This window comes from Pygocentrus nattereri, chromosome 16, assembly GCF_015220715.1.
Source record: "Pygocentrus nattereri isolate fPygNat1 chromosome 16, fPygNat1.pri, whole genome shotgun sequence".
NCBI classification, from domain to species: domain Eukaryota; kingdom Metazoa; phylum Chordata; class Actinopteri; order Characiformes; family Serrasalmidae; genus Pygocentrus; species Pygocentrus nattereri.
The window spans coordinates 18,969,437-18,985,029 of record NC_051226.1 but is presented as its reverse complement, the minus strand read 5'-3'; the positions used below and the strand labels follow the sequence as shown (position 1 = coordinate 18,985,029).

The 15,593-nt window shown below is 39.1% G+C and overlaps 2 protein-coding genes and 2 non-coding genes across 6 annotated transcripts; all 4 read left to right on the top strand.

Moving 5' to 3' along the window:
- Positions 1 to 624: 624 nt before the first annotated feature.
- Positions 625 to 697, top strand: trnaa-agc. Its single transcript has one exon. It is a non-coding gene; the product is annotated as a tRNA-Ala (tRNA).
- Positions 698 to 985: 288 nt separating this feature from the next.
- On the top strand, positions 986 to 1,058 carry trnaa-agc. Its single transcript has one exon. It is a non-coding gene; the product is annotated as a tRNA-Ala (tRNA).
- Positions 1,059 to 1,227: 169 nt separating this feature from the next.
- hnrnph1l (heterogeneous nuclear ribonucleoprotein H1, like) lies at positions 1,228 to 7,242 on the top strand. Of its 3 annotated transcripts, none has more exons than XM_017698695.2 (12): positions 1,228 to 1,373; positions 2,218 to 2,264; positions 2,450 to 2,547; positions 2,643 to 2,798; positions 2,909 to 3,052; positions 3,812 to 3,950; positions 4,897 to 5,078; positions 5,264 to 5,376; positions 5,487 to 5,622; positions 5,705 to 5,788; positions 6,069 to 6,167; positions 6,672 to 7,242. In XM_017698695.2, the coding sequence occupies exons 3-12, from the start codon at positions 2,463 to 2,465 to the stop codon at positions 6,758 to 6,760; spliced, it is 1,227 nt and encodes a 408-aa protein (XP_017554184.1). In that variant the 5' UTR covers positions 1,228 to 1,373; positions 2,218 to 2,264; positions 2,450 to 2,462; the 3' UTR covers positions 6,761 to 7,242. The 3 variants fall into 3 exon arrangements, with proteins under 3 accessions (XP_017554184.1, XP_017554183.1, XP_017554185.1); XM_017698694.2 differs by having other exon boundaries at positions 2,218 to 2,268; XM_017698696.2 differs by lacking the exon at positions 2,218 to 2,264.
- A 1,168-nt stretch (positions 7,243 to 8,410) lies between these two features.
- hbegfb (heparin-binding EGF-like growth factor b) lies at positions 8,411 to 12,848 on the top strand. Its single transcript, XM_017698530.2, has 6 exons — positions 8,411 to 8,792; positions 9,009 to 9,188; positions 10,862 to 11,024; positions 11,194 to 11,346; positions 11,470 to 11,557; positions 11,724 to 12,848. Exons 1-5 carry the CDS (start codon positions 8,750 to 8,752, stop codon positions 11,540 to 11,542), a joined length of 612 nt encoding a protein of 203 aa, XP_017554019.1. The 5' UTR covers positions 8,411 to 8,749; the 3' UTR covers positions 11,543 to 11,557; positions 11,724 to 12,848.
- Positions 12,849 to 15,593: the final 2,745 nt, after the last annotated feature.

Genomic DNA, 15,593 nt, shown 5'->3' with positions numbered 1-15,593 from the left:
TGAACGTCTTTTTCTGCATTCATTTGAAAGGAGCATGATTTGATTGAACGGTGCTGAACAAACCACATCAGCCTGCTGCAGTTGTTCGTGTAAATCCCGAGTACCAGCAGTCAGCTCATTTCAGTTCTGTAATGAGTTTTCAGTTCTGTCCATGATTTTAACTGCCCTCGATCAACCAGTGCACGTGCAGATATGACCTGTACATCCATTCTACTTAAGATTTAACACAGTCCATAGCCGCCGTGTACCCGAGGTTGTCTTGGGTCGATTCTGTGATTATTTATAATCGGATGTTCAGTTTGCTTTTAGTCTCTAATGTCAGGTAGAATAAAACTGAGATGTCTCAGAAAACGAACAGCTAACTTGCTACCCAGCTTTTATTTTGACCGAGAACACCCACCGGAAGCTTTACCCTGTCAACTCGCTAAAATCTTAGCCTAAAATCTTTAATATTATTCTGCTGCGCTTTGTTGTAATGGAACAGGGCCTCGGGGCTCTTCACGCTCACGACACGTCTGTCTGATGTTATTGGTAGCCCTTTACGGAGTTGATCTCCAGCTGTCTGCGCTGGAAGTCTCGCGGTGTTGTCCTCATGAACGCTGTGTTGAAACCGTAGTGCGGGTCGGGGGATTAGCTCAAATGGTAGAGCGCTCGCTTAGCATGCGAGAGGTAGCGGGATCGATGCCCGCATCCTCCAAAATTTTACCTTTTCAAAGGAAAAGAAAATGTCTTAAACGTCAGAGAGTTATTCTGGGGGTTACAGGTGTTCTTATTGTGAAGCACGCATCGCAGAAGTGGGATCAGAGATCTAGAAATGGTTCCAGACGTAGAAATGCTTTCTCTTAATATAGGAAATGTGTAACAATAATGCACCTGTGTACTGAAAATAGAAGATAAAAATAATCATGGAATTTTATAGGTTTCACGTCAGTTTAAATGTGGCATATTCGTTATGGCGGTGTTGTACACCACCTTGTGGCTGTGTGGGGGATTAGCTCAAATGGTAGAGCGCTCGCTTAGCATGCGAGAGGTAGCGGGATCGATGCCCGCATCCTCCAAGCTGGCGTTTTTGCGGATATTTTATCGTTGTGAGATGCGCAATTTACAACCGAGTTCACTCATATTGTCTATGCTGCAATGCCCCGCCTGGCAACCTAACACTAACACTAACGCACAAAAAAAATCTGTTTTCCAACCGCCGTAAAACAGACAGCATCCCCCGCTTGAGGTGGGTGTCCGCCAGTGCGCAGGACAGCACAGCAGGCGGCAGCATACAACCCGGCATGCTGTCAGAGACGGAACAGAAGAAGAAGAGCAGCGCTCATAGAGAGGAGGCCGAGCACGCCGGGGAGGTAGCGAGTCAGAGCGAAACGGTATTGTTCAGATTGATCTTCATATTATAACCGATTTACTGATAAAACTGTTGTAGCTACAGTTTGACAGACCGAGAACGGGCCTGCGGTTGCGCCTCAGTTGATGTTTTGACGCGAGACGTGGTTGAGACGATGGGAGTTCAGAGTTTGTAGGCCTGTGTGTGTTGATTGAGTAACTTAGCGCCATTTGTCTTTGTTCTTGTTTTACTGCTCGGTTTGAGGTCAAACAACCTCTATAAACGAAACTAGCCAGCGCGGTGTTTGATGATTTTAATTTAATTTTTTTAATAGTCAAGCGATTTCACTAGTTTAACTAGGGAAAATATCGAATTTAACCGTCTTACCGTTAACCCAACCGGCTTTGTTTGCCCAGGTGCTACAGCTAGGCCCCATTTGCGGGACGTTTCGGCGTACCTAAAGGGAAACCCCACCGATTTTTCAAATTTTGCGTAATTAAATGGTTAACATGTCAACAAAATTATTCAGAAGGGTGTGATATAAAATTATTTGTTCTAGATAAAATTGCCGAGTCAAAATTGTTCATTGTGGCGCTGAGAGGAACCAGAACCAGACCTCTGAGGAGCTTGAAGCCTGTAAAAGAAAGTATTCCATGATGTTTTGTAACACTTTTGTAATAATGTTTTGGTCTAAAACGAATTTTAATGAACACATTTTAATCCATTCGTAGTGGAATGGTACATTTAAGGGAGTTATAAAGCGAAATAGTCCCCAGAGTAAACTTATTTTTTAGGTTAATTATTTCACCATCATCAGCATCACATACAAAATTGAGAAGACGCGTGGTGGTTTTGGATAGTAAACAAAATGACTTTTTGTGTTGTAGACATCAGAACTCCTGGTTCCCATCACCACCACTGTTCATTAATCTGAGTATGTAAGTTTGTTTAAAATTAACCATCTCACACCAAACCCCATTCTGTATATGACTATATGTGAATGTCTTGATCACTGAGTTACACAATTATTTTTTTTTTAAATCCTTGATGTACTCTTTTAACTGGCGAGTGGATGGCCACAGTTCTGATCGCTGCTCGTGTTGTTGCTTTTCATAACAGTTATTGTGTGAATATGGCTGAAGACGAGGGATTTGTTGCAAGAGTCCGGGGTTTGCCGTGGTCCTGCTCTGTGGATGAAGTGGGCAGATTTTTTTCAGGTAAGAAAGTGGGCTTGCTGTTTCTAGCTTTATTTTTCTTCAGCTTCAAACTACAAAATTCTGCTAACTTGTTTTTCCAACATTTGATTTTTCAGATTGCAAAGTTGCTAATAATGGCACAAGCATTCACTTTACTTACACCCGAGAAGGCAGACCAAGTGGAGAGGCTTTTGTGGAATTTGAGTCAGAGGAAGACCTGAAGATTGCTCTCAAAAAAGACAGAGAAACTATGGGGCATAGATATGTGGAAGGTATAGAACTAATGAACCTACTTTGGACAGTGTTGCTTCATTCTTGCTTTCTTGCACTGGCCAAGTGTTTGTTTGTTTGTTTGTTTGTTTATTTATTTATTTTCTTTCAGTGTTTAAGTCAAACAATGTGGAGATGGACTGGGTTCTTAAGCACACAGGACCAAACTGCCCAGAGACGGAAGGAGATGGACTAGTGCGGCTGCGAGGCCTGCCTTTTGGATGTAGCAAGGAGGAAATCGTACAGTTCTTTTCAGGTGTGTATAAGCAATATTAACCACCATTTTGCACTACAGTACCTTTTAAGAATCTGGATGGCAGTGCTTATGCTGTACTGCTTATATTTGAGTTACTGAGGCAGTAGTGAGTATTGGGTCTTTTTTTTTTTTTTTTTAAGTGAAATTCCACAGATTGATCATATTTTCTGCATAATTCAGACATTGAGAGTAGTGCACTGTGGGAAAACTTGATGAATCATATTTTTACAGTGGGAGTAGAAACCAAGGTTTGCAAAGTATGTATATGTATACATACACATCCTGCATGTAAATGTCTGCCATGTGTATGTTTTAATAATGTGTGTTAGGCCAGAATCTTTGCTATTGTGAAATAACGTTTTAGGGATCAGGCAGAGTATTCCAAACCATTTCATAAGCACCTTTTTAGCTTTTACGTTAGATGTCTCATTCTTTTCACCATCGTAATGTACAAGATTGTCTCTGCAAATTTCTCTAGAATAGAGCATTGTACGTCAAACCACTCTGAATGATTTGAATTATGCAGAAATGTAATAATTATATTATGCACAAAAATGTTCCCCTTTTTAATGTGATCTGTTGGTCCATGAGTTCTTTTTTTTTTAATGTGGACTGAAGGACACCACCTCTTGGACTGGATGTTGATCCTTAATCTCAGAACTAATGTGTGTGATCTGTGCTTTGTTTGAAAATGAAAAGAATGACTGGGCATGTGATTTAATATGTCCCCTGCTGGGGTTATCTGTCCTTGGGTTGAAGGGTTGGAAATCGTGCCAAATGGGATAACATTGCCGGTGGACTACATGTGGAGGAGTACGGGGGAGGCCTTCGTGCAGTTTGCTTCACAGGATATAGCTGAAAAGGCTCTAAAGAAACACAAGGAAAGAATAGGGCACAGGTGGGGATGGTTGGCGGGTTCAGCTGCTTTTCTTGTGGAATTAACCTTCTTTTTTAAACTCCTAGGCCTTGTTTACTGGACACAAATTAAGCCTAGCTCAAAAGAGAAGTGCCTTTTGTGGAGGATCCCCACAGGCTGTCTAATTTAGTCTTGACTTAATTTGTGCCTGGAAGACTGGCTTGTAATGTTAGCGCTATAACTGATTAATCTGCACTCCGACATGCACACGCCTCCTGCAGAGGATTTTTCCACTATTTGTGCAATATAATTATTGTGTCTAATTCATTAACTATTTAGAGTTACTATTTAGTGTTCTTTAATGTTTTGAGACTCTTTGTAGTCAATGTAAGCACTGTTGCGCATGCAACAAATGCCTATTTGCTGAGCCAATAATGAATGCATGAATTTTTTTTTTCTTCTTCCATTTTTACTGGTTCAGTCTAGGCCTGTAATGGTACCTTCTTATAAATGTTAGGATTTCAGTTAAAATTTAAATAAGAGAAGTAATGGGTTGTCAAGGGCTGACACACTCATACTGCTGCGCTGTTCGTGTGGGGGTAAGAAGGGTTTTTATTTATTTATTTATTTTTCCCTGTGCTTCTTCAAATGCACATCTGATTGGACACATACTGAGAAGCTTTGGGTTCTGTTTGGCTAACAGAAAAATGAGTTGCAGAATGGTTCTTGGTGTGGTTTGTGCCAATAGTGATCTTGTGTTCCTAACTAGCAATACAAAAGGTGGTATTCAGAGACATTTAATTAATGTTAAATGCTGGAATCTTCGGCCACCAAGCCACCTGGAAATAGCTGTATGCTTAAAGGATCCACAGTGCAGTTGTATTTGTAAAAGTTCATTGCTATCTAGATCTGAAAGAAAAAAAAACTGTGCTGAGTCTTTGCATTAACACTTGAAGCTCTGCTCTAATACCTGTCCATGTGTACGTAGGTACATAGAGATCTTCAAGAGCAGCCGTGCTGAAGTGCGAACACATTATGAGCCTGCCCGTAAAGGCATGGGAATGCAGAGACCTGGCCCATATGACAGACCTAGCGGAGGTGGCCGAGGCTATAACAGCATGAGCCGTGGGGGATCTTTCGACAGGGCACGACGTGGAGGCTATGGAGGAGGTGAGATCTCTTGTTGACCTACAGGATTAAACCATCGTGGATTGCTGTGATTAAAGTTTTACAGAGTTGTGTGCGTTTAAAATGTGAGACTTATGTTCTGTTTCACATGACCTGGTTTTAGCTGATGACTGACTCTTGTAAATGTGATTTGTTTTCTATCCTTCAATCTTGCTTATTAAACTTAGGTATGTCAGATGGGCCCTATCGTGATGGTGGTTCCAACTTTCAGAGCACAACTGGCCACTGTGTACACATGAGAGGACTTCCCTACCGCGCTACAGAGAATGACATCTACAGTGTAAGCATGTAACTTATATAGAGAAGCATGTGTGCACAGCTGACTTCAGGCATTGTTTTCCATTAGTGTTCCACAAATATTTGTAAGGAAATTTTGCTTTCCTCATGCAGTTCTTCTCGCCTCTAAACCCGGTGCGTGTTCACATTGAGGTGGGTCCAGATGGACGGGTGACTGGAGAGGCTGATGTGGAGTTTGCCACGCATGAGGATGCTGTAGCTGCCATGTCCAAGGACAAGGCTAATATGCGTGAGTGCTGCTGTTAGGATTGATCTTGTAATTTCATCTTACTGTTTTCACTTTGGTTTATTGGTTTCCTTTATGTTTTCAGAGCATCGCTATGTTGAGCTGTTCCTAAACTCAACAGCAGGGGGCAGTAATGGAAGCTACGGAGGTCACATGGTTGGAGGAATGGGTGAGTGAGTGAGTGGAGTGGGTCTGGTATATTAACACTCTGGTGGGAGAATAATTTGTTGCCGATGAAAATAGAAATGATCCGTTTCTCAACAAAACACTATCTGGCACAATCAGCTATATTCCCCTGATAGTAACAACTATTATTTTGTGAAGTGACTGGTGGTGGCCTTGCTGTCTGCTTTAAGACATGTCCATCAGCCTAGAATGGTTATAGCTTGTGAGGTGTCATAACACTTTAAACACGGTCCATATGAATTTTTGTTCTCCATTGTTTACAGGTAATCAGTCCTCTTATGGGCATAGTGGTCAGCAGATGGGAGGTGGCTACACTGGAGGGTATAATAACCAGTCCAGCATGGGAGGATACAATGATTATGGTAAGCATAATCTGAGTGGCAGTCACTTTCCATAAAGCACATCAACTTGTGTAGTTCCATGAGCTCTGAACCCTGACTATTAGAGATGGACCATGCATATGAAGGTGGTGATTGAATTGCATTGATTTTTGAATGTTGTTATAATTATTGTTCTCCAGTAAATTTGGACAAAAAAATTATAAAATGTTTCATTACTGTGGTAAACTGAGGTTACTGAGGTAAACTTATTTTAAATGTATTTTAAAAAATAACTGAATTGAACCCAAACAGTCAAATGGTGTTAAAATGTGAATCCATGATGTAATTGAATATTTATTAAATTATTACTCCCCAAGACGCTATATATTTCTAAACTGTTAAATATAGTGTTTGTATGTTGTAAAATAATTGTAATTCATTTTAGTACATACTTTATAACCTAGTCATACTCACTGCAGTTTAGTGCCGACACTTAAATACTGTTGCTCCATGTCAGCCCCAACATGTGCTATTCTCTCTTATCAGGTAATCAAAACAACAGTTACTATGGCGGCAGTCGAGGCTCCATGGGCATGAACGGCAGCATGAGCATGGGTGCAGGGTGGGGCATGTAGCCATGACGTAGCTGAGGCTGAAGAGACATTTTCTGTGGAATGCTAGGAGGGACACTGTTTGTGTGGAGGGTCAATGAGTTTGTTCCATGTGAGGAGTGAAGAAAGAACCTGAACACGTCCTGCCCCTCCATTCTCAGTGTTTGGTTTTTTGTATTGTAAATTGTCAAAACTGTAACTATGGGCTCCTGTTTTTTTTAGCCTCATGAACAAAATATATGCTTGTAAATACATGTAATGTCCAGTACAGGGACTGAAAGACACTTTCAAATTCTGTAACATTTGCGTTGATTATGGATTTTTTTACAATGTGTAGAAGGTTATGATTTTTTTTATATAAATTGGGAAAAAATTGGCAAATTTGATACAAAAAATGCTGAGATTTTAATTTTTGAATTGTTAAAATCCTTTCTTCACTTCACATGGTGTATGACCTGTTTTCTGTAACACATGGTAAATAAAATGATTTGTGGTTACATCATAAATGTCTTTTGTATGACGTATTTAACCGAGCCAAGTAAGAATCTTTGTGTATTTAAGTGAGGTTCAGTTTGTTTTCAGTTCCTGGTTGCTGGTTGTCCTCTTCCTCTTTTACCTTGGACTCCTACGCATAATGCTCTTTTCCAAAGAATTGCGCTCTTCTCATAATATGTCCAAAATAAGAGCTTCAATTTGGTCATATGGGTTTTAAGTGTGTGGTGACGTTTGATTTGTTTGAGGAACCTTTTTTTTTTTTTTTTTTTTTTTGCCGTTGGACTTACTTTCAATAACAACATTCAATGGCAGCTATGTTTTTCTCACTTGTTTTACCGTCCAGCTTTTAGCACTTATAAGGAACTGAACAGACCATAGGCTAGACAGTTCTGATCATTCTTTGTACAGACAAGCCATTGTATTCAATGTGCTTTTTAAGCCCCTTCATCCTTGTTCTGCTGAGTGCCAATTTTGTCACTAAATTATATCTGTTTGAATATAGTTGTGTGTATAAAACTTGAAGCTACAGCCCAATTTAAAGGGCCCATATCCTACATTTTCCTTTTTCTCCAAAAAGGGCACGTTACCCCTTTATGTAATAGAAAGTCATTGTTTATTTTTACTTGACCTTTTCCCAACTTTATACCATAGAATTCAACAGGTTGTGTGTTTTTTTTTTTTGTTTTGTTACTGTGTCTTTAAGAATATGTAAATGACCCTATGTTCTGATTGGCTGCTTTGTATTGCGTCTGGTTCAGAAAGCAGTTTGGGCTGAAACACTCTTGTTTTAGAGTGAACCGGTGAGTAAATGGTACGTTTTAAAGCTTTGAAAATGTTTACATACTACATCAGACTACTTTATTTTAAGGAAAGCCGAGGGAAATGTAGTTTTTCCATGGAATGGGCCCTTTAAGTTTGATCTGCTATGGTTTAATCTTGGGGCTTGTAGTATTAAATGAAGTCTTTCTCGTCAGTTTGTGTGTGTGAGGCAGATGAGAACTGATGTAATTTGGGGATCTGGTTCGCTGGCGTTGCTGAGTCAGGCAGTGCAGTAACGTGAGATCATACACAAGGTGGCGCTCGATATCAAAGTACAACTTGCACGTTATGGAAATTAACATTTGAGTGTTAGGTGTTTAAAGCTTAAATCGTGCTTAGGAAAATGAAAATGTGTCATAAGGTCGCCCAGAAGCAGCAGGTAAAGGCGTACGACACCTGAGTCCTGATCTGAACGTCCCGAGTGTGGACTCAGGAATGCCTGCGGGTTGTTTATTTATTTTTTAAGCGCAGTGATTGATTAGGTGTGGCCTTGAATTGCGAAGGAAGTTTGCACTTTCCACCGGGCCTATATAACAGCAGGGGCAGCGCACCGACGACTTCTTCCCCGTCGCTCAGTGCCAGAACACTCCTGCGCCTCTCCCAGCTCATTTCTCCTCGAGCTGAGCGCCGAGAACAAGCTGACGCCTCCAGCTCCAGGACTCACTGGACTCACGACCAGCTCCACAACCTCTTCGGAATATGAATACTTCTCTACTCGGGCTTCTCTTCGTCTATTCTCTTGGTGGGTTTTTATCAACAGCAGGTCTCTCTGAGTTTTCAGCAGGTGGTTATGTTAGCCTATAGTGGTTGAAGTTAACTGGCTGTGCCTTCCAACTAAATACGCTTTAAGACCGCTAAAGCTGCTTTAAATAATTTTTTATCAATGAAACGCATAATTTTGATCTTGTTGTGTTGTGTTCTTTGGTAACAGACTGACCTGTTCGCTTGCTCTTTACAGTTTTCCTCAGAGCGTCTCTCGGCGCGTCCACGGCGGAGCGCGCGCTCACGAGTCCCACAGCAGGGAAGCCCTCTTACACCCACAGTCAGAGTCCCAGCACAGACGCTCGCAGGGACGAGGACAACTACGACAGCAACGAAGAGGAGCTTTCTGGGGACTATCAGGATGTCTACCCCCGAGGTACAGAAGCCACAGTTCACTTAAAGAAGAACTTTCAACATTTCTGTGCAATTAAATGGCCAGGATTTAAATAACGCCACAATGTGTTTTGCTGTGAAATGGTCCATTGTAGAGAAACGTGCCGACTCAGATTTCTATATAGTGGTGTTGATGAGGAACAAGGCATTTTATTTACTCTTCAAAACCACCTATGAACTTAGATGTGCTCTGAAATTTTATTTGTAATGTCGATGATGGTCTGTGGTCTGAAACAATAACATTTCATTGAGTATGCCTTACAACAACCTTCATGCATCCCTCCACCAGCAGTGTATAAACATAGGACTACAGCTATCATAAAACAATGTTTCAGAAAAAGATTTCAGGAAATGGCTGTCTGTGAGGCAGCTTTTACAGACATGATCACATTCTTATCAGCACGACTTTTTAAAAAGTCTGATGCAAGTTTCTCTACAAACCACTTTCGATGACTTTGTTTACATCTTAACCATAAAATTCAGCAGACATCTTGAGAAATCTGTGGAATTCCCCCTTTAACTGTGCACCGTATTTCGTTGTTAATATCCATATCCATATCGCCGTTGTCAGGAGAAAACCTTGTGTCTCCATTTTTTTGATGTTTTTCAATTTTTAGACATAATTTGAAAATATGTTACTCTTTACATTGTATGTAAATTTTATGATGAATGGGACCAAAAGAAATGACCGAAAATGACTTGGAAAAACGTCTGGTTCCACTGACTCACATTAAAAGTGAAGTAGTTTTTTTTACTTCTCCCGTAATGTTATCATTTTTGAGATACAAGGTTTTTCTTCTGACAGTAGCAATATGTTGGAAAGCCCATATATAGACTGTGAGCGGAGGTGGGTAGAATAGCTTGAATACATACTGATGCAAAAGTATTGTTGCTTCTATCAAATAATGATTGAAGTAAAATCATCTTTCAAATAACAAGTAGTAATGTAAGAGTGGCAGGTAAAAAAAATAAAACTATTGGTGCACAAACTCAAAGAACTGTTGCAGAACTGACATTTGATAGACACTATTCTTCTGTTTTTGATTCGCTCATTTGACTTAAAATTAAATGATAAACCTCAGAAGTGAGCGTGGGACCAACCACTGATACCAATATACCGTAATGACATTTAACACAAAATGGTATTTTTGTAACTCATAAGTGGTTTAGACTGTGTGTGTGTGTGTGTGTGTGCGTGCGTGCGTGCGTGCGTGCGTGCGTGCGTGCGTGCGTGCGTGCGTGCGTGCGTGCGTGCGTGTGTGTGTGAATGACTCAAATGGGACTGAGTAAAAGAGGTTCATTTCCTCCCTGTACTTTAGCTTAAGTAAAGGTATTGTCATTTGAATAGACTCAGGAAATGAGGCACTGTAACTGTACCTGAGTAAATGTAAATTACTGCTCACCTCTGATTATGAAGATACTGTAAGCCACATGAAGAGCATGTTTCCTCTGAATGGCCACCTGAGTCACTGTCTGACACCACTAAGATTTATGATTTTCATTTTTACAATAAAGTGTATAAGAAGTGTATAAGAAATAAGACAGCACATTAGCACCGTGGTGTATACTGCCGAAGTTGAGGTAGTATTCATATTGTAATTGATTATTAGAATTAGGCCTATTATGACCTATCATAGGCTTTTTTCTTGTCTACAGTGGCATTTTCCACCAAACCTAAAGACTCATCTGCAATGCCCCTTACACAAAACAGAAGGAGAAGAAAAGGGAAGAAGAACCCCTGTTTGAGGAAAATGTACAGAGATTACTGCATTCATGGGGTGTGTCAATACCTGGAGGCATTAAATCATACCTCTTGCATGTAAGTCCCACACAGTTATATTACTAGTTAAAGTTATACTGAAAAGTGTCTTTCATTCATCCAGGAAAACATTAATACAACATTATTTTAATAAAACATGATCTTTTTGCTCCCTGTTATTGTGCCTCTGCTTGAATATATTTTAACATTAAATGGGTTCTTCTTGCAGATGTGAGCCGGGATACGCTGGCGAGAGGTGTCACATGTTTACATTGCCTGTTGTTCATGGGCAATACTACAACCAGACTGCGGCTTTGGCTGTAATAGCAGTGATCCTGTCTTTGATGTGTCTCACCTTTATTGGCATTATGTTGACCTTCAGGTTCGGTCCTTTTTCTGTGTACAATCACACTTGGTATAGTTAGTATAGAATAGTACAGTGCATAGTTTGCTTTTGTTTCGCAAAACAGATGAAAAAAAACAACAGTGTAATGTTCCTTTGCAGGTGTCACAAAAAAGGTGATGATGACGTGGAGAGTGAGGAGAAGACAAAGCTTGAGACAGAGACTGTACAGTAGTCCTGAGAAAGCAAGGTGAGTTCTGTGGCTTTGAATAAAGCAATGAAATTATTTGAGCTATGAAAATTCTTTGCTGGATATATTTGAATGAAATAATGTCATTATTCATAAGTATGAAAATAAAGTTTGGTTTGTCCTGCATTTGTTATTAATGATCACTTGCAATGTTTTATTGTAAAAGGAGAAACGATTGGTTTGGTGGAAATGCAGAGGGAACTTTTGGCCAAGGGAACTCGTCACTACTGAGGAATCTGATGGCTTCTGTCACATTACATGGATGCCAAATACTCGCATGAAGGATATAATGAACTTTGCTTTGAAGAGCTTAGATATCTTCCATCTGCAGAACAAAAAGACAACTCCATCTGTATGAAAAATGTACAAGAAATGAAGAAAATCCCTGAATGTAGCTGCATCAAAATGTATTCATCATTGTCTTTTCTATTTATTTATTCTTCTCTTAAAGAGAAGATCGCTTGACTGTCATCCTTGAAACACTGAAAATTATTTATTTATGCTATTTATTTTGCTATATAATCATTTTGTATATTTACTCAATGCACTGTGTTTGTCAGATGTAGTTGAACAGAGGCTCTGTACGCCATCACACCGGATTCAAAATGTGACCACTGTCCTGGATTATGTTCTTCACTCATTCGCTGGGATCTACCTTGGACTGCCAGGTTATTTAGTAGCGGTAAACTCACTGCGTTCTTGCTGTCTTGGGTCTCACAATACAGTAGCACAGAGCTGTACAGCAAACCAATGAGCAGCCAGTTATCCAGTTATTTACAGTTCCTGAAGTGTTGTGTCACTGTCCAATTACTCACAGACTGCACTGTATTTTTTTAACTGTACAAATATATTTATTATTGTAAAATCAAGTAACTATCTAAAAATGACTGCCTTTTATGCTTTAAATGTTGTTATGTTAAATGTTTGAATTTACATATACACTTAAAAATACTTCACATGTGTAAATCGATTCCACGTGAATAAAATATGACATCAACTCAATTCTTGCCAAAAATAGGTGAAGTGAATAAATAAATTGGGTTATTATAATAGTTTATTTATGTAGAACCGATGTATGTATTCTAATTAAGTTAGCATTTCTTTTCAGTGTAGGATACCCCTAATTCATCTCAACAGATTTATTTATACACATACTGTGAAAAAAAGAAAAACTTTGTGGGTTTGTTTTGGCAGTATTAGTTTATTTTGTGGATACTTTTGGAAAAAGAGTTAAATGAAGCATTGCTTTGGTTTCAAGTATGTTGAATAAAATGAAAGACTTTCAAAGTTACAATGTGTTGAGAACTGAGGTCAATATACCCTTAAGAATTAAAGCCAACAGCACCAGTTCCCTAAGCAGCATCTGAAAGAGCTGTAGCTAATTTGTGTGAACAGAGCTTTTACAGCTCTAACAGACTCATTAATGGCGAGCCTATCACTAGACTGCAGTGGTTCAACAGTGAGATGTGTTGCTGGTCATGATACAGCAAATCTCAGAGGGCTAAACCCACCTGGTTAGTGAATCTGTGGTGCTGCCTCTGCAGCCTCCTCTACTACTGTCACTGACTGCCACCTGGGATATTATCAATATAGTAATCAGTACTAGTACTAATGGTAGTGAACTGTTCTCACATATTTAGTATTGTACTAGGCATTTTCTCTTTATGGTACTGATGTCCACATGTGTTTTTATAACATATAACAAAGATGTTTATTTCACTCTGCCAATATAACCAAAATTAGCTAGGTAGATGAAAAATAACTTTGTATTTCTTTTATAATGTGAGGAGTTGGGCTGTTCGTTTTTTATGAATAGAGACCGGAGTGGGTCACAGTAATCTCGCTGTAACTGGGTGGGCCTGCATTCAATGAGCCACACCCATGATTACTTACACTATTATTACCTTAACATTGTCATTACCTCAGTGACCAACATTTGTCATTTGAGAATGAAAACATTATTTGTCCAAAATTTCCCACGTTAGTTCTAAACACCAGTTTTACCGTTAATAAATGTCAACAAGTACTGCACCACAAACGTTTATTCAGGTTTATAGAGTAGGAGAGCGTGAAGCATAAGATAAAAGTGCAGGAGAGCGTTAGGTATAATTGAAACATGTTTTAGATTTCATTTCACTTCTTTTTGAATATCAGAAGTTCAATTTGAACAACTGAATTGTTATTAGTAGGCTAAAGCCATGAACTTGTAATTCGCTGAAAACATAACAGAAGGCTAATGAGCCAAATTCAGCTTTTACTTGTGTGATTTATATTCAAAAATGATAAAATGTAGTTCTCACAAGCAAAAGTCCAAACCTTCCACCCTTTTATGTAGGAATTAATTTAAACATAACAGCTCGGTTTATAAAAAATGGTTTAGCACATGTTAAAAATTCATTTATGCTCCCCTTTAAAATGACTTGGGAAAAGTCATGAATTCATGGTCAGAACTGAGGGTAACACTTTATTTGGATGGTCCACAGTAGATTCTTTGTAGATAATCAATATATCTTTAAGTACCATTCAACTAAATATCTTAAATGCAACTGAACTTGAAGTGTGAAAGATTCTATTCTATCATGATATTAAACCTAACCCTAACCTCAAGGCAAAACCTACACCTGCTCCTATACCTGACTCTGAACACAATAATCTATATAATAATGATAATCAGCTATCATCAGACATGTTGTTATTAATCAAAGTATCTGTAGATCATCTATAGGAAACCATTCAAATAGTGTGACCGAACTGAGATCTTACAGGCTAAAACGTAAGTGTATGTTTCTGTAAGTAAATGTTTAATGTTAACTTTAGGCTTAATTTGGACCTTTTAGGTTTAACATATGAGATTTCTCTTTCTTATATCAAATACGGCATTTTCAGAATTTTTGGTATCAGAAAAGCAGTGGATTAAAGGTAAAAGAGCTTGCCACAGTCATACACGTTCAGTCTACATGCAGAGAAATCCCACACATCATGATTTAGCCTCCTACACGTACATTTTGAGAAACGCCCACCTACAACACTGTTTTATCAAATAACTTTTATCAAAAAGTAAACACATACACATGCTGACGATTTATTGGTTTAAAATGAATGCTCTTAACCGAGCAGTTAACTCCCGCCTCTACTCACATTTTTTTTCCAAAACAGTGCATAACCATACAGAGCTTATGCTTATTATACAACTCCATTTACAAAAAAGTTGGGACACTGTGCAAATGTAAATGAAAACAAAATGCAATGATGTGCAGATCATTTAAATTGTACATTTAATTGAAAATAGTATAAAGACAACATATAAAATGTTGAAACTCAGACATTTTATTGTTTTCTGAAAAATATATACCCATTTTGAATTTGATGCCATTCCAAAAAAGCTAGGACAGCAGCAACAAAAGGCTGGTAAAGTTGTGTAATGCTAAAAACACCTGGTGGTTGATAGAGGGGTGCATTAGTGCACATGGCATGGGTGACCTGCACATCTGTGAAGGCACCATTAATGCTGTTCTAGATGCATGTTTTGGCAACATATGCTGACATTCAGATGACGTCTTTTTCAGGGAAAATTACTTCAGCAAGACAACGTCAAACCACATTCTGCACGTATTACAACAGCACGGCTCCGTAGTAAAAGAGTCCTGGTGCTAAACTGGCCTGCCTGCAGTCTAGACCTGTCACCCCCTGATAACATTTGGCACATTTTGAAATGAAAAACACAACAAAAGAGATCTAGAAGCTCAGTGACTAAAAGCTTACAGAGTGTTGTTAAGAAGAGGTGATGAAACACAGTGGTTAACATGCCCCATCCCAACTTTTTTGGAATGTGTTGTTGGCATTAAATTCAAAATGGGCAGATTTTTTTCAAAACATAATAACGTCCAATAACAACAGAGAACAACAAACTAAAAAAAGACTGCTGGGGACTTCTGAAATTTCTGGCAACCCAACACTGCAGGGTTAAGACGTCGAGGCTGTGAAAACGCAATGCTCTCAAATTCAAGTATAGAACAGTGACGTTTCAGGTACTTCT